The sequence below is a fragment of the Protomyctophum parallelum genome (assembly GCF_964188405.1).
Source record: "Protomyctophum parallelum genome assembly, chromosome: 19".
NCBI lineage: Eukaryota > Metazoa > Chordata > Actinopteri > Myctophiformes > Myctophidae > Protomyctophum > Protomyctophum parallelum.
Genome location: NC_139717.1, coordinates 31,040,834 through 31,059,368, shown reverse-complemented (window position 1 = coordinate 31,059,368; position 18,535 = coordinate 31,040,834). Strand labels below are relative to the sequence as shown.

The window sequence follows — 18,535 nt, the reverse complement described above, 5'->3', positions numbered from 1 at the left end:
ACAAACTCATACCGGTGGATTATAGATCGGCTATTGTTTATTCAAGTGTTTAGTTTTGAACTTTTGATGCGAGGCAAATAAAAGCAAAAATGCTTGTTTCCACTGCGGTGCATTTACCGCTGGTCCATAGCCCTAATGCCCTTTGCCCCCGTTAGAGCCAGAGCTAGGATCAATTCAAAATTAAAACAATAAAAATACAGATTAAAACAATTGATGATCAACTCGACTCATACAGTCAGTGTGGAAGAGGAGTAAATCAAACAGACCCCTTCAGGGCGGTGACGTTGTGAATGGTGTGTTTCGATTGGATCCTCCGAAAGAAAGGGGCGGTTGAGGAAGTGTTTTGTCCACATTGTTGACGTTGGGTCTATATGAGCGAGATAACTACATTAGCTCCCATTGTTTAATGTCCTGTTTAAGTAATACAACAACATGGCTTGTTTCTTTAGGAGAAGCATTGCAGCGAAGGTAAGAACATGAAAAGACTGTTTGAGGGGGCTAATGCATGTGGAACAGTTCAGAGTTGCAAGGTTAAAATGCGTGTCTGTCTCCTCTGGAGCACACTGGACCATGGGGTGATTAGAAGGCTTAGAGGGAAACGTGTTCACATGTTATTGAAAGATTATGGGTATTTTCTTCCTAGCTTTCCAGGATTTTGCAGCAACCTGAAGATGCTTTTATATCAGCTCTCTCAGCAGTTCCAGCTTCAAAGAAACAGTTAAGTTTGTGTGTGTGTGTGACTGAGTGAGAGAGATCCAATCCATTCATAATTATACTGATCTCATGTCCCTGATCTTGTGCTTTTCAGACAGAATGCTGACTTCCGACTGCCAATCAACACACTATTTAAGGATGGGATTGTACCATCCAAAGGAGACCTCCAGTCACAGGCAGAAGCCTTAATTAATGAGGTGCGAGTCATCACTGAGCAAACAAATATGTTTCCCACATTAAGACCGTGTCTCATAGAGTGAACGTTTGTAGAGCTTTAAAAATATGCTTATGTAGTATTACACAGAGGCCTGGATTGAACCCGGGACTCCCACTCGCCAGACCAACGCGCAACCTACCGTGCCAATAGGGCTGAGCCCCGGGGGCCGGGTAACCTCGCCTCACCAGGCTTTCCACCACCTCGGAGGAAAGCCTGGTCTCTGTTTCAAAAGTCTGTATGATCCGGTCGGGAGCGGATGATATCGTTATGTCATGTTGTAGTATTGTTTTGTAGTCAGGCAGGAACAACAGGGCGGCAACTTCCTTTTTCTCTCAAACCGATTTTTCTCAATAAAAGCTCTCGTAGCATGTAGCTTTTATTGAGAAAAATCGGTTTGAGTGAAAAGGAAGTTGCCGCCCCGTTGTTCCTGCCTGTCGACTACAAAACAATACTACAACATGATGTAACGATATCATCCGCTCCCGACCGGATCATATACCCTAAATGAAATGGTGCCCAGGTTGCGCGTTGGTCTGGCGAGTGGGAGCCCCGGGTTCAATCCCCACTTCCACGCAATGCTACACTTATGTTTGCACCGTAATATCACATCTATAGACGGGGCCGTGCAGAGAGCATTGAGAGGGCCCAAACCCAAGAAAAGGGCACATTTGTGCGTGCGCAGTGTGCACCGATTTTTGGGGGTGGTCATGGTGGTACCCATGGCACCCTCATTTGCAAAATCTGCCCTCTCAGTTAAGAGTTTTAGTTTTATGTACATATTGTTTTACTATATAAAAATGAGATGTGCCCCCCTTGCCATTTTCAACTGCAGAATAACTTGGCCCATGTCATTGGACAGTAATATAAGCAATATGTTCTCATTGCAATGTAAACATTATAAATATAATAAGGCACTAGCTGGTTCTCAAACGTTTTCATGCCAAGAACCCCCAAATTGATAAGATGTTGTGCCATAAGAGTAGATTTGTGCTTGGCAAAGTGTGAGATAGGGTTCACATGGTTACAGAGATTTTATGCTATATTAACAAATGTTGGTGACCTCCTCAAACCCAATTCGGGTCCCCGGGACCCCACTTTGAGAACCACTGTTTCATTCTGCTAGTTTTAAATCCAAAAAGGCACGATAAACTCTTCCCAAGTCAATTTATTAATTGCTGCGATTTGGGGGCCAGCCCATGTCATCTATTATGAAATTGTAATGTTTAGCACCCTGTCTCTCACATCCCTCGCGCAAGGCCACACTCCAGGGGTCCTCATCCCACTTCTGACACCTATGTAACATTTAGCACCCTGAGCTGGAGTCGAACCCGGCCTCCAACTCAGTAGACAAGGCAAGCAACAAGCCGCACCAAGAGAGCTAGCTCACTTGGAGGAGGAAGTTACGGCCGGGTCTTTCGCAGGGTTGTTGCACTACCCCCTCCTTTCTGAAGCGCGCCCCGCTTCACTCCTCGAGTTCCTCACGTCAGGGCACACTCCAGGGGTCCTCATCCCACTTCTGACACCAATGTAACATTTAGCACCCTGAGCTGGAGTCGAATCCCAGCCTCCAACTCAATAGACAAGGCAGGCAAGCAACAAGCCGCACCAAGAGAGCTAGCTCACTTGGAGGAGCAAGTTACGGCCGGGTCTTTCGCAAGATTGTTGTTACACTATCCATTTGAAACTTCTGGCAAAACCATTTATTTCGTAAAATATGTAACATTTCCCTCACGATTCACACAGACGCATTAGAATGCCTCCAAGATGAATTCCTCCACAAACATGCATTGTTGGTGGGTATTCTTTGGCTTTAGATTCTACAATATCAAAATTCTAGGTTCATTGTCCTCACTGTGTCTCATTAGTTGAAGCCGGACAGTGTTGTAGAGGACATATCTGCTGGACGTGGAGTGATCAACTTCAGAGTTCATAGGAAGATCCTCGTGCAGGTATAATTTGTATTTAATTATATATTTTTCACTATGGAGAGGAAAATGCACTAGTGTGAATGAAGTATTATAACTAACTTCACAGAAGCATTACAATGTTTTCATGGTGATCTCTGTTCTAGAAAATGTTGGAGACCCCTGATGAAAGATTTGGGTTAAATAGTGAGCTTTTGAACAGACTGGAGAAAGGACGGACATTGGTTGAATACAGGTATGTCTGATAATGCATTTGTAGAGTTTCAAAAGACCAGGTCTCACACACACTCACACATATAAATATTTATATGGTTTTATGTTGCAGTTCTCCAAATATTGCGAAAAAGTTTCATGCTGGACACCTGCGGTCCACAATCATCGGTGAGTCTCATGTAGTTCATATATTCATCAGCAGAGGGCAGGGCAGATTAAATTATGCACTTGAAACAAGGATAAAGTCCCTAAATAAATTGAAGCAGAAAAATACATATTTACTTATTTATTTAGTTTGTTTGTTTATTTATTCCCCTCCCATGCTTTTTATTATTTGTCCTGTGTTTGATTCTCAAATGTTTGAATGCTGTATAATGTCCCTATATTCACAGAAAACGATAAGGTACATAACTAGGATCTGTAGGATTGGGATGTTTTTTCTTTCAATCCATTTAAGACTTGGAAGGTCTTATAAGTGCACAGACATTTTAACAGTTTTCCATGGAGACTTTCCATGGAGACTTTACTAAAATATGATTTAAATGATTTGGCCCTGATTTCTCTGAATGGTCATCATTTTCAGGTAATTTCATCGCTAACCTTAAGCAGTGTCTGGGAAATGAGGTTATTCGGGTCAACTACCTTGGAGATTGGGGCATGCAGTTTGGTGAGTGAATAAAAAGGATGTTAAATATTAGCAGATTCACCCACAACCTTTATTATACAAAGTAGGGAGATGCCTATCACATCACGAGTAGCACCAAATCAGTTGGCCTGTTAGACCACTATACATAAAACCCCAAATATGATTGTTCAAAATTGGGTATTTGTGGCTTTAGAAGAGACGTAGGGGAGCCCAAAAAAACACACACAAAATCGTAAAAGTTGAATTTCATGTTGTAAGACCTTTAATGTTGTCAGTCCGGAAATAATACATTGGATTGCAGGAATACTGGGAGCCGGCTTTGAGAAGTATGGAAGCCAGGAGAAGCTGAAAGAGAATCCTCTGCAGCATTTATTTGATGTGAGTTTGCATATTTTCATGAAGGGGTTTTAGACATTTTACCATTGTGTGTCTGCCCTGTATTCTGAGCTATCAATCTATCGTATATCAAAAACCAGTTTGACAGACGGGTTTGTGGTCTTCTGTCTGATCTTGCTGATACAATGTGAATTTATTTTTGTGATTTTTGTCTTTCAGGTCTACGTGCAAGTCAACAGGGAGGCAGAAATCAATGAGGGCTTATGGCACGCTGCCAGAGAATTCTTTAGACAGCTGGAGCATCACGAAGACAAAGCTATGTCACTGTGGCAACAGTTCAGGGAAATCACTGTGAAGGAGTATGAACAGGTTTATAAGGTAAAACTAACCACAGTGATTAAACACTTAAATACTTCAACCTGGCATCCCTATTTTAGATTTTTTTAGATTTTTTAATTTTTTTTTAAACAAACAAAAAACAACTGATCTAAAAACTCACATCATGACACATTGGGAGCTAGTAGATTGGCTATTTCTTCTATTTGTGTTTAACCACTTGAATGGCTATTCTGGGGGGATCTGCTATTTTTGGAAATGAGATTTGGTGTACTGTAGACGGAAAAAAGTGATCCAAGTACAGTTGTAAGTAACTCAAGTCACTCAGTCAGAATAGAGGGTTCAAGTGGGTAAATCTTAGAATGTCATGAAGCTTGCAGATCAAATTAAGAAGTATTGTACAAATAACATGGCAGTTTACAGACTTAGTAAAGTGTCCGATGGTTTAACTTTGTGTCGTCTCTGTTTCTCAGCGCTTAGGAGTCCGCTTCGACATTTACTCTGGGGAGTCCTTTCACGAGGGACAAACCCAGGAGGTGGTACAGCGACTACAAAACCTGGGGCTGCTGAAAACCACAGAGTGTGTATTCTTACACAATCAGTTATAATCAGTACACACTACACAGAATGACATGTACCAATGACAGCTGTGCATGGTTTCTGAGAAGGAAAAAAGGCTTAAATCTGTGAAAAGTGTGAATTTTAAAGTTAACTGTAGGAACTCTAGTTTGTCACAACTTCACATTGTGAAATGAAAAGCCTTAACAGAGTCAGAGTTGGTGAACACTGCCTCGAGGCTATTCATCATTTTGTTCTATAAATCTTGACACGAGATTAAAAATAATGCTTGAATTATTATGTAAATTACAATTTCCATACCATGGATATACATTTGATTGGAATGACTCAATCCATGCCTCTATCACCGTTATCTCTCAATGTCTGTTCTGTTGACAGAAAGGGAACTGGAGTTGTTGACCTTTCTCCCACCGGAGACATGTCCAGGTATTCTACAGTACTCCGCAGTGATGGTACGTCTCTCTACATCACCAGGTCAGTACTAATAATAAAGTAAAAAGAAAATAAATGAAGACAAGCTGATATATTGGTCTGGCCAATATATCAGCCATTATTGGGGTTGGTATGCGGTATCAACAATTAAGCACCCGATGCGTCTGGATTTTTAAGTGGTGCAACCACTTCATTAAGTAGCTTTGTGTGTGCCTGGCTGCCTGCCTGCCTGCCTGGCTGGCTGTGTCTGAGCATGAAAATAGCATTTGGTTGGTTTTCAAAACCAAGTCTCACTGTTGTGCAGCCTAACACACACACATACATATTAACTGTATATATGATAATTTCAGGTGTATCAGTACAGTACAGTACAGTACAGTAGAGGGACCCCCACACGGTAACTCTGTCATTTCTCAACCGTTTCGGACACGGGGCGGCTTGCCGGAACCTGCCCTCCACCCTGGCCTGGGGGTCTGGATGTTCCGGGGACTTTATGCCCAATAATCTGGCATTGGTCGAGTTCTATATAGAACCATCATAGTCTTGATGGCAGTGTAGAAAATAGGTTATTAGAGCTACTAGTCCTTACCCGTACGGATATATGAACACCAAATTATGTAAAGTGTCGGTAATGCGATTTAATAGATCATAGTATTGATGTAGGTAATTTGAGTTGTTTGATTTGGGATGAGCTTGGGAAGTTGGGATGGGCACAAAATTATTATTTTTAGGCAGGTGACAGACACACACGCATGCACATACTGTACACAGCACAGACACACACACTAGTCAAGGCAGCATTTCAGAATATGTGCTTATTTAAAGTCCTGAAGGCAAATCGTGTTAATTTATGGCATACAAGCTTTCTAGGGGTATTAAGGTCTGCTGAATCCAAATCTGCTGTATGCCAAACTCAAAAATGGCCGCTAAGCCCTCAAAATGGACCATTTAAAGATGGCGGCCACCACTATGCTGAAACATAATAAAACGCCTATATGTTATATATATTTAGGTAGAAAATAGACTGAAGTGACATTCTTTGTGTTTTCATATATGGGGAATCCAATTAAATAATCAGAATTGAAATCAAGTGTGAGGAAACTGCTTAAAATGTATATTTATTGTGAAAATTGTCATTTATTAAATGGTAAATGGTGCATTTATATATCGCTTTTATCCAAGGCGCTTTCAGAGATTGTGCATTACATTCACACACACATTCATACACCGATGGCAGCAGAAACCATGCAAGGCACCAACCAGCACATCAGGAGGTTATAAAGGTAACCAACTCCAAAATAATTGTGAAGAAATTGCTTAAATAGCATATTGAATGCCTGTGGCATAAACTGATGGCCTAACTCAAATATCAGCCACAAACATCAATTGCAATAGAGTCATTCCTTCATTCCAACATGAGGAACAGGATATGTTCCTGAACATGGTTCATGTTGCATTGAATATCCATGGTGACATGCTGTCACATCCCAAACCAAAAGGGATTGATATCAGTGATGAGAGAGCAATAGACAGCCTCTACATGTTCCTTAACTTATTGCTAGGTGGTCAGCGTCTACTTGATGGTGATGAACTGGACAATGATAAGAATGCAGCAAGACGGAAGTTGAGAATTATTAGCATTGCTCAGGACCTCATGTACACAGCCAGTGGAGACAAATTCCTCACTCCAAAGCATATAGGAATGGCCAGTACCCTACACCAAACTACAAGATCAAAAGAGTTGGTTAACATGTTTCACCAGGCAGGTCACGTCATGAGTTATCGTGAGGTAATCCAGCTTGACACTGAACTGGCTAAAAGGACATTGGAGACCATGGAGGATGATGGTGCTGTCATTCCGCAAAATTTAGTTAAGGGTCGATTTGTCCATTTCTCAACTGACAACATAGACATTAATGAGTGTACCCTAGACGAAAAGGGCACATTCCATGCAACTCAAGTGGCTGCCTGGCAACGCGGTCCACCTGAAGGTGATCTTCTCAATGGAATTGACCTTTATTCTAAGACAGAAAGCTTAGATATCCCCAAGGCAATGAATGACATCATACCTGCATCCACAAGAGGAATCACAGAGCGCCCATTTAGTGGTGTGATGGCAGCTGACTGCTTCACACAATCACCTGAAGAATGTCCTGCAGCGCAGAAAGCACATGCTGCTGACATGGCCTTCATCGTGTCTAGGACATCTCACACACCAATGCCATCCTGGACATTTTACAACCAAGAGGCAAGCACAGTTGACCCTGAGAAAACTATAGTTGGGTACCTACCTATCATACAGGCTCCTGCATCTGAACTAGATACACTGAACACAGTCGTAAAGCGAGTGGAAATTGCCAAAGCAATGGAACAGCAGCATGTTGTTCTGACTGTGGACGAGGCACTGTATCCAAAATTGATGGAGCTGAAGTGGTCAGTAGAGGAATACAAGGATGTGCTTATACCTTGCCTTGGGGGCCTTCATATTGCCATGAGCCATGAGGGCGACACATGGCTGATTCTGGCCTGAGTGAGCTATGGGTAGGGAGTGATCTATTGGGAGCTAATGCTGCACAACATGCCATGGCAGGAAAGGGGTATGCACGTGCCATGAGGGCGCACAAAATTACTCTACAGGCTCTTTGGCAAGTATTACTCCCACGGCTCTATACTTATCTGGATGAGAATTATGTTACACTGAGAGCCGAACTGTCAGATGTCTGTACATCCATAGATGCTGACCACATTGCACAGATGATCGACAAACTGAATAGCAACAGATTTCAGCAGCCCTTGAAAGAGTTTGTTGCAGCGCTTGTAGTTGATGATCCAAATGCTGAGTTCTGGTGGAACTATATGACTATGGTTAGCATCCTACTTTGCTTTACAAGAGCACAACGTGATGGATTATGGGATCTCCACCTATATGCATTCTTCTTCAGGTATGATCATATTAATTATGCCAGATGGGGTACTGTATACCTGGCTGAGATGTCAGTTCTTCCACCAGAGTTCCAGGAAGGAAACTTTGTGGTAAAACGTACTGATCGACACTTCAATCAGGTATCAGCTGACCAAAGTACAGAATGGCTAAATGCTACAGGAAAGAAGAGTGGAGGCATAGTAGGTATTACCAGAATAGCATCTGCACTGAGTAGATGGACATTGTCCTATAATCTGAGGACAGACATAGTTTCTCAGACAAAAGCATTGCTAGGAATGACAGACAATGAAGATGATGAGTACACACACAGAAAGACGACTCTGATGAAGGCAGAATAGTTGTGTTATTGAAACAGCATGGTGTGTTTCAAGATGGTGGCAACACATTGAAAAACATGATCAACAAGGATGTAGTCACCTGAGTCATCTGAGATTCAGGAATCTCTGCTTAATGCAGAAGAACTTGGACAAGCACAAATGAAAGTGTTTGTCGAAAAACGTCTGTGTGAGCCTCCAGATAGTGACCAGCACCTGACTTTGAAATCACCTATTCGAAAGAATAAGGCCAAGACATTTGCCTCTTTATATGAAGTTGTGCAACTTTCCAAGGGCAAGCAAAACACTATCAAAGTGGATAGGAACATTCTACAAAGGCTCATTACAGCTTACAGAGCAGGGCGTGAGGTAAATCTTGAACACAAGCTTACACATGAACTCATGACCGTCCCACTGTCTTTGGCCACAACTAATGGTAGTCTACATTCCACCAACAAATCTGTGTTAGTGAACATACTCACAGAACAAGTCCAAACCCCGGCAAACGTTACACTTGGTCATTCCAGCTGCCTGCTCATTGATGGCCAAGCACTCGTGATGGCACTAGGAAAGCCACCTGCAATTAGAACATTTGGTGAATATGCCAACATGTTTGCTACATTTGTGTTTAAAATGGGTGAAAACTGGCAGAGGATTGATATAGTCTTTGACAGGTATCAAAAGGAAACGATAAAAGCAGGCACAAGGATAAAACGCAAGCAGCGCCACAGAGCAATACGTCGTAAAATCGAGAATGAGTCAGTTCCTCTTCCACCAGACTGGTCTAGCTTCATGGCACTTGAGGAAAATAAAGCAGACCTTGCTCTCTTCCTTTCAAACCATCTGATTAAACACAGTCCGAATAATCCGGTAATTGTTGTATCAGGACAGGCCGAAGCGACCACTGTCAAGTCATCTGATCCAGATCTTGAAGTATCTTCTTTAAGTGCTGACCATGAGGAAGCTGACACACGACTGATTTTGCACTGCATCCATGCTCAAATGGACACACTAGTTGTGTCAGCACGTGATACAGATGTGCTTCTTTTACTTGTGGCACACTATGACAGAATGCAATGTAAGCGTCTCTACATGAAAGCTGGGACATCAAAGGCTCCCAAGTATCTTCCAGTGCATGAAATTTGCAAGTTGTCTTCTGCTGATCAAGTTGACACACTAATTGCCTTCCATGCTGTCACTGGCTGTGACAGCGTGTCTCAGTTCAGTGGCCACGGTAAGAAAACAGCCTGGAAGGTGTTCCAGCAACATCAAACGGATCTCATTGGGCTTGGAAAAGGTCCTCTGACAGTAGACATAGCATAGTCAACAGAGAAATTCATCTGTAAGATGTACAGTGTTCCTGAAGTTGACACTTGTAATGAAGCAAGAGTCAAGTTGTTTTGTATGGGTCGTGCACAAGAGACTCTGCCGCCAACCTCAGATGCAGCGAAGTTTCACATCATGCGTTCACACTATCAGGCTCTAGTCTGGAACCAAGCTCACTTGCCACATCCTGATCTTCCTCCAGTGACCGAAATGGGATGGATGCTTCTGAATGGTCAGTTGGTGCCACGGCTGCTTTCCCTGCCACCTATGCCAAAAGCATGCAGCGAGATCACGTCATGCAGTTGCACAAAGGGGTGTCTCAGCCAACGCTGTGGCTGCAGGAAAGGACGCATGCAGTGCATTGAAGCGTGCAATTGCAAAAAAATTGGCAACACCTGCCAGAACACTGAGGATGACTGGGACTAAGTCCATGTGTCACGCTGCATGCAAGTACAAGTCAAACACGCCCACCCCTCAAAAACAAAAACAAAAAAAACGTTGCCAAACAGGCCAATTTTCACCATACAAACTATATAAAAGTTGTTCCTTCACAATTTATCTTAAATCTGAATATTTCATTGTAATCCCCATATATGAAAACATAAAAAAGGACATTTCAGTCTATTTTCTACCTTGTTTAGTAAAACATATAGGCGTTTTATTATGTTTCAGCATAGTGGTGGCCGCCATCTTTAAATTGTCCATTTTGAGGGCTTAGCGGCCATTTTTGAGCTTGGCATACAGCAGATTTGGATTCAGCAGACCTTAATACCCCTAGAAAGCTTGTATGCCATAAATTAACACGATTTGCCTTCGGGGTTCATATTTTTGGAAATATCACCCTGACTACACACACACAGTGCCCCGTCGTTGCCACAGAGTTATGTTATTTGTCCCGGCCGGCTCGTGTGGACTGACATGCACAAGCGCAATAAAAGGGAAACTGTAACTGCCATTGACCAGAAAATGTATTTATGTCCTGGAATATTACAACAATTCTAAGTTGTCAGTTGAAACAGTGCATGGGAACGAGCTGTTGAGTAGGTGGTGATGATAACACCAGATTTGTGTGTGTGTGTGTTTCAGAGATATTGCTGCAGCCATAGACCGAAAAGAAAAGCATAATTTCCATGAGATGATTTATGTGGTAAGGATACTATATATATAGTCACATTTGACATATTGGCTCGCCACACACACACATTTTTTCAGTCAATGTCAAATGTCGGGTCACTTCCCGGTGTAAATCACGGCAAATAAACTCAAACCTTACACTTTTATCTAATTATTTTAGTTTTGTTTTAAACTATAGTGATTCAACTTAACTGTCTAATGGCTTGTGCTGTGGGTGTATCATTTATCATTGACCCTTTCCCCCCCCCCCCCCCCCTACCAAGACGGACAAAAGTCAGCAGAATCACTTCGGGCAGTTGTTCCAGATCCTCCTGGCAATGGGACATTCTTGGGCTCAGAGGTAGCTCGAAATTCAAAGCAGTGTGACCAGTGAACTGAATAATCTGATTGCATGACAAATTGGATAGTATCACGGTTTTGAAGAAATGCACACATTTTGGTACATTTGAGCAGAGGTTGAATCGAATCCCTTAATGAATGTACTACATGAGGACAACTGGCACCAACACTGACTGTATATAGCTACAGTAGTAAGCTTATAGCTTACAACTTAGACATGGTGCCGTGCTATGATCTTGTAGATCTGCAATTTTTTGAAGAATAATGCAAATTTGTGCAAATCTTAGAAAGTTTTAAAGTGATAATTGTTAACTCAAATCTTTGAACAAAATATTTTGAGATGGTCTGATATAAGCGTATATTTGTAAAAACAACTGTTGAAGGTATTTGTAGAACCGGCCTCATGCCTTAATGTCCCATCTGTCCGCTGCAGGTGCCGGCATGTGTCCTTTGGCCTGGTACAGGGCATGAAGACCAGGCGTGGTGAAGTGATTTTTCTGGAGGACATACTGGATGAGGCTCGTGCCAGGATGCTGCACAACATGAGCCAGGCAAAAAGTAACAAGCTCCCAAAACATTTACCACATGAATAATAGCATCCCTATTTAATTCTGAGCATGTCATGATAGATTAACTTGCTTCACTGAAGTAGGGTACCTAGTATAGACCTCTGGGGGAACCGGTCAGCAAAGTATATAGAGTTTTAGTGGTTAAGCACTTACTAGCAGTTCAAGTTGCCAAATATGTAGTGAAAGCCAACAATGCTTTATCAGCCTTTTCCAGCCCTAAATACTGTATCACCTTTTCACGTTATGATACATATTATCCTTAATATTACTGTTGGCACTTGGCAGGCATGTAGTAGTCTGCGCTCCGTGATTTGTTTTGTCACTCCGCTAGTCAGTCTGGAAAGGGTCCTATCTCCAAGGTAGGCAGGACATCGACCTGTGGATTCTGATTGGTCTGTTGGGGAAGAAAACACCAGTTTGACGTATCAATTGCACAGTGCGTAGCTACTGCTGTTGCCCTGCAACATATGTATCATTTAGTCCGGGAGCTAGGCCCAGCCCTCATAATGTTTTCTGCTACCTTTTTTTCCACTATTATTTCCTGTTGGCATATACCTTGGGCCATCTCAAAATGAAGGGAACACCCCCAACTCAGGCTGCTTGGTTTCAAGGGCCCCAAAACCCATTTTTGTCTCCACCAGGCCGAAGGCATGTGGGGAGAGTATGTTTTGCACTCCGTCCGTCCGTGTGTGTGTCCGTGTGTGTGTGTGTGTCCGTGTGTGTGTCCGTGAACAGCTAATCTCGGCCACCGTTAACCCGGTCGATGCCATATTTTGCACACACACTCCCTGGATGCCAACCATGAACCTCTGCCCCAAACTTTCCAGAACGGCCTGTTATAGCGCCACCAGGAGGCCGCTTTGTGCAAAACAAGTTTTTCAATGCCATATTTTGCACACACACTCCCTGGATGCCAACCATGAACCTCTGCCCCAAACTTTCCAGAACGGCCTGTTATAGCGCCACCAGGAGGCCGCTTTGTGCAAAACACGTTTTTGCACAGTACACCTACAGATTTTGTCCAAACATCACGCAAATTGGTACACAGTCTCTCTAGAGCCATTCAACGAAACGGGTCTTTCAGATTTATCAGACTCCATCCTGATTGGTTAAGATTGGCTTCCAAAGTTCACAGGAGTGCTCAGTTTCAAACAAAATGCTGCAAATCATGAACACATCGCGTGATTTCCGTGAAATTGTGCACCCACATTCCCACTAGGCCCAGGACGAAATGCCACATGAACAATTTCAACTCAGCCTCAAGGTGGCGCTATAACTGGCCGAAAAGTGTTTTTACCTCTAACTGCACGGATCTGTGGATAACCTGGTGGAGACCTGTGCCCGGAAGGGCACTTTTTCTAGTTTTGGTATATGTCTCTGGCAAAATTGTGTAATGGTACTTCATAGTACTGTACAGTACTGTACTGTGCTGTACAGTACTGTACTGTGCTGTAGTTGTTGAGCACCACTTTGTCATGTGGCGTGCACGGCAACACGTTGTGAGCTTGTAGATCTGAGAAGAAATGCTGTACTGTACCGCGTGTGTGTATGCACTCTACTGGCCACTTTAAACATGCATACACGTACGTACATACGCATACATACACACATAGCTCCACATAGGAGTCAAAAACGATTTTCACTATATCGAACTTATCACAATATTGCACAAATAAGGTGTCTAGACCTATGTTTTGATGGTCAAGGATCTCAGTGAAACTATTCTTAAACATTAATGTTAACTTATATACAAGTGAGCTGATGAAGCTATTGTGGAAAAACCAAACCCCTATGATGAAGGGCAGGGATGGTTGAAAACCAAAGGGGGTTGAATTCAGTGTTGTCCTGCAGTCCAGTCCTACCAACCTGACTGGTTGATCTCCTTGTCACGGGAGAGCATGGACAAGAAGACAAAGAAGCGAGTTCTATGAACACGATGACTGATTAACGTGACTGTGCATTTGGTTCTGCATGGTGTAGACACACTGGGTGTGACTGTGTGTATTTTGTAGTGCATAGTGCAGGCCATTCTATAATGTGTATACTGCTGTTTAGCCTACTATTGTTCAGACTGAGGATGTTTTTTGTATCATATTACGCTATATGCTATAAAGCAGTGGTTTTCAACCAGTGGTCCGGGAACCACCAGTGGTCCTTGAGGGCGTTCCAGGTGGTCCCAAGCTGTCCCAATGATGGAGAGTTGGTAACCAAATGGACCCTTTTATTAGATCTTTAACTCTTGAGAGTGTAAAATGAAACCAAATGGACCAAGAGTTAAATTATTGTTAAACATCTGCATTACTTAATTTACAAGAAATCTACACAATTTGAGTAATGGACAATAGTATACACATTATAAAATGGCCTGCACTATGCAGAACTAAATGCAAACAGTCACACAATCCATTACAGTATCCTGCCCGGTACACACTCGCAGGCAAATATATAACCAACAGTAGGCTTACACAGTAGAATAATTGTTAACGACTGTTATCTCTCCTATAGTACCACTACCAACATCAATACAGCATGGAATTGTGGACAAAATCCATTTTGACGACAAAAGATTGTACGTTTTCGGTCTGGCAAAAGTTTATCAACCGGTGGTCCGTGGCTCAAATGCCCAACAAATAATGGACCCTGATATGAAAAGGGTTGAAAACCACTGCTATAATGCTCGCTTTAAATATAGTATCTAGACTAATGTCTAGATACCATTATTTGTAAAGATATGTGGTCACTTTAAGAACTGAGATCCATGACCCTCTAAACATAGGACACCTTATTTGTTCATTTACATAGAGAGACATATAAAAAGGGGGGTTTTCGGGCCCCTGAAGTTGGCCCCGAGTTGGGGGTGTTCCCTTCATTTTGAGATGGCCCAAGGTATATGCTAACAGGAAATAATAGTGAAAAAATGTAGCAGAAAACATGAGGGCTGGGCTTACTAGCTCCTGGACTAATTCACTAAACTCACCCCACACAGCCATCATCAGTTTGTTTTGTACTACTGAATCTGACATAGTGGACTACTGAATCAAATTAGTGTTTACTTTTTACCGTAGGTTTTACTCTTGAGTCTCGAACTGGCGCAATTTATTTCAACACTTATGGAGAAAAGAATGGACAGAGTGGCACTGGCTGATCAGCAACAACGTGGCTATGTAATGGGTGATTTGTGACAAAACAAATCACGGAACGCAGCTGGAAAACCAGGCTAGGCATGTAGGGGTGATGTCAGAGATGAAGCCTAGGTACTAGGTAGCTATGGGAGAGTGGGATGTGCATGGATTTTTAGAAGTTGCTCTTAAGCAACATATTAGTGGAAGCTAGTTGTGTAATTGCCTCTTTCCAAATCATACCAACAGCAACAAAAGAAATGGAGAACCCTGAGGACACCGCTGAGAAAGTGGGAATCAGTGCACTCATCATTCAAGTGAGTGAACTCAACAGAAAGAGTAATTTTTTTATGCATTGAGGGGCAGAATTTATAGTAATAATAATGACAAGAACATGCTCGGAAGGTAACCAGAAACCTCGCCCCAAAACACACTTGCACACATTTTATGAAAAGACCGCTCGCCCCAGCAGAACCCTCACCCCACAACGATGGTCCACCCGCCACGCCAGTAATAAACCATCACCCCGAACACGCTTAAATTGGTTCACTCAACACCCCTTTTAATTCACACACATCCTGCGAAGGTTTTAACAACAAATGCGTGAGTGGGCCATCAGGCGATTGAGAGCCCACGTTCAGCAGCCAACGGCACCACACAGTCCAAATAAGCAAGCCGTGGTGGACAGAATAGGTCATCAGCTGAACCAAAACAAGCACTTCCTTCCCCCTGTCACAGCCAATCACAAGGTACCTGAGTTCAAGGTGTCCCCTGCCACCCTAGGAAAAACAACGCCCCATTGTAGTTTCACACTCTTGTTTACTTCATTCTTTCCAGGATTTCAAAGGTCCCCTGGAGTCAGATTATAAATTTGAATGGGACAGGATGCTGCAGGCGAAGGGAGACACAGGGGTCTTCCTGCAGTACACGCACGCCCGCCTCTGCAGGTGGGTAATCGTCAACAGTTGGTTCTCAAACCTTTTCTTTTCAAGAACCCCCATAACTCATATGTTGAATTTTCATGTTTACAGTCTGATAGAGATGCAAGGTAATGGTCAGGAGCTTGAATTGGATCCTTCTGTTCTTCTTGAGCCGAGTAGTATATGCATTCTACAGCACCTCCTTTGGTAAGTTATTTAAGCACTCTTTAACCACTCAAACCCTATAATACTTGTATTTGAAATGGGTCCCCAGGATAATTGGTCCACTCCGCTTCTACATCAATTCTCTTCACTGAAAATAGCTGATCTACAAGCTCACATGTCATGTTGTGAGGCATTGAGAGCTTGTAGACGCTAGGCTTCATGTTGTTAATATAGCCTCAATGTCTTCTCATTATTGTCAATGAGTAGCTGAGAAAAGTAAAGGATATCCATTTGAGTTAGAAGGCGATGTTACAAATACTGTCATATGATCCTTCTCTACTTCTTTGCATTGTATCAACCAAAACACCTGCTTTTTGTTGTAGCTATGATGAGGTGTTATACCACTCCGCCCAGGATTTGCAACCCAAACATCTGGTCAACTTCCTGTTGAAGCTGAGGTAAGGGGCAGGATGTTAGATCTATCGGTTTGTCCAGCAAATATTTGTTTAAACAATATGAATGAATAATAAAAAGATAAAAAAGTGGTCCAAGGCACTCTGTTCCAGTCATGTGAAAAAGCTTTTATTTTATGGCATGGCAAAGATCATTAAAAATTGACCAACGCGTTTCGGCTACAAGCCTTCGTCAGGGTCCCATAGTTATGATGTCGTTATATAGCGACCAAAGTTAAATCATCATTTCATTGAATACAATCAGTGTCAGTATAATCAATGTCAGAACAATAAATGTCAGCACATTCAATATTTACCTCATAACATAATTATGTCCACACAGTTTAAAAGTACATGGATACCAATACGTCTAGGAGACTGTAGAAAATAAAAAGACAGAAACCCAAAGATGGAACACCAATCTTTGGGTTTCTGTCTTTTTATTTTCTACAATCTCCTAGACGTATTGGTATCCATGTACTTTTAAACTGTGTGAACATAATTCTGATTTAACTTTGGTCGCTATATAACGTCATGTTGCACTGTCATAACTATGGGACCCTGTAGCCGAAACGCATTGGTCCATTTTTAATGATCTTTGCCATGCCATAAAATTTAATAAAGGCTTTTTCACTTGACTGGAACAGAGTGCCTTGGACCCCTTTTTTATCTTTTCATGTTTGAACCCTCGCCCACGAGCACCTGTTTTCAGTTCACAACTACAAAGGACCACGGCATTATTTTAAATAAGTTACTGTGTTTCAGCCACCTGGTTGCCTCAGCACTCAGGGAGTTGCCAGTGAAAGGAAGCCCTCACAATGTTGCACAGGTAGGAACTTCAGAAGCCCTGGGCTGTGACTTAGTTTAAGCAATCAATTATGTGCCAACTGAGCTTTGAAGAATTTAAAATGCACCAAACAGACGTGATGAATTATATTTCAGACATTTTCATCTTTAATCACTTGAACACTTAAACATTCTGCCTAAGTAAGAAGAAGTTCTGATATTTTTGGCGAAGATATTTGGTGTATGGGTAAAAAGACGTAGGGGGCCTAATCACCGGTTAGCAAAGTATATAGGTACATTTGGTTAAGCATGTAAACCTCAAATAGTTAATGAAAAGATTGTAGTAATATTACTTTTCGTTCTATTACATTTCTCCAATTAGTCATGGGTCCATATTTCAAAGCTTTAAATTATTGATCACTAGCTGGGGAAAACATGTGGGCTTCTTATTACTTTTATGGCTTGCTAACAAGAGCTGTTATAAACGTAAATGTCATATTTTGACACCCATTTTGTTGCTTGTCAGGCAAGGCTGCGACTATTCAGCAGGACCCGCTCTGTTTTGGCCAACGGGATGAGAATTCTGGGCATCACACCTGTTTACAAGATGTAAATCTCTGTCTATTAAATGCATTTTCACTGCTGCTAATGCTATACAGTTGTGTAAATAAAAGAAACTGTTTTTTAGTGAAACATCCATCTCTGACCAGTCTCTTCTACAGATACCAGCAATTATCGTAGAAATGTATTCGGATAGCACTTCAAAACAGTGCTATTAGGTGAAATGTCAGGTGAGATATCAGCGGGTCGGTGACAGAATGGGGTCGGCAAGATGACAAATGAATCCTAGTTGAAAGGCATGTACAGGTTTGTTACAATGTAGTCTTGATCGTTTCATGTAATTTTAACATTACAGAATGCTCCTGGAAAAACAACCTGGCTGCATAAGATTTTAAATACCAGCATTCTAGTTGATGCCTCTAGTTGCAGCCTTGTGGAAAAGAAAAAGGCCTAGAAAAGGCCATCTCTACAGCATGTTTAAATTACAGTATATTATAATTAATTACTG

General features: G+C 42.1%; 1 protein-coding gene and 1 long non-coding RNA gene across 3 annotated transcripts; one reads left to right on the top strand and one right to left on the bottom strand.

The window, feature by feature from the left end:
• Positions 1–370: 370 nt before the first annotated feature.
• Positions 371–18,479, top strand: LOC310877082 (putative arginine--tRNA ligase, mitochondrial). Of its 2 annotated transcripts, XM_083790767.1 has the most exons (20): positions 371–468; positions 644–717; positions 809–911; positions 2,797–2,880; positions 3,003–3,091; positions 3,182–3,237; positions 3,653–3,736; positions 4,017–4,093; positions 4,271–4,429; positions 4,861–4,967; positions 5,345–5,440; positions 11,069–11,129; positions 11,380–11,456; positions 11,889–12,013; positions 15,393–15,460; positions 15,981–16,090; positions 16,175–16,270; positions 16,612–16,686; positions 17,446–17,509; positions 17,993–18,479. In XM_083790767.1, the coding sequence occupies exons 1-20, from the start codon at positions 433–435 to the stop codon at positions 18,077–18,079; spliced, it is 1,728 nt and encodes a 575-aa protein (XP_083646893.1). In that variant the 5' UTR covers positions 371–432; the 3' UTR covers positions 18,080–18,479. The 2 variants fall into 2 exon arrangements, with proteins under 2 accessions (XP_083646893.1, XP_083646894.1); XM_083790768.1 differs by lacking the exon at positions 16,175–16,270.
• Positions 17,610–18,060, bottom strand: LOC310877084. The gene is made up of 2 exons (XR_014570780.1): positions 17,953–18,060; positions 17,610–17,911 (listed from the first exon to the last, which is right to left on the bottom strand). It is a non-coding gene; the product is annotated as an uncharacterized lncRNA (long non-coding RNA).
• Positions 18,480–18,535: the final 56 nt, after the last annotated feature.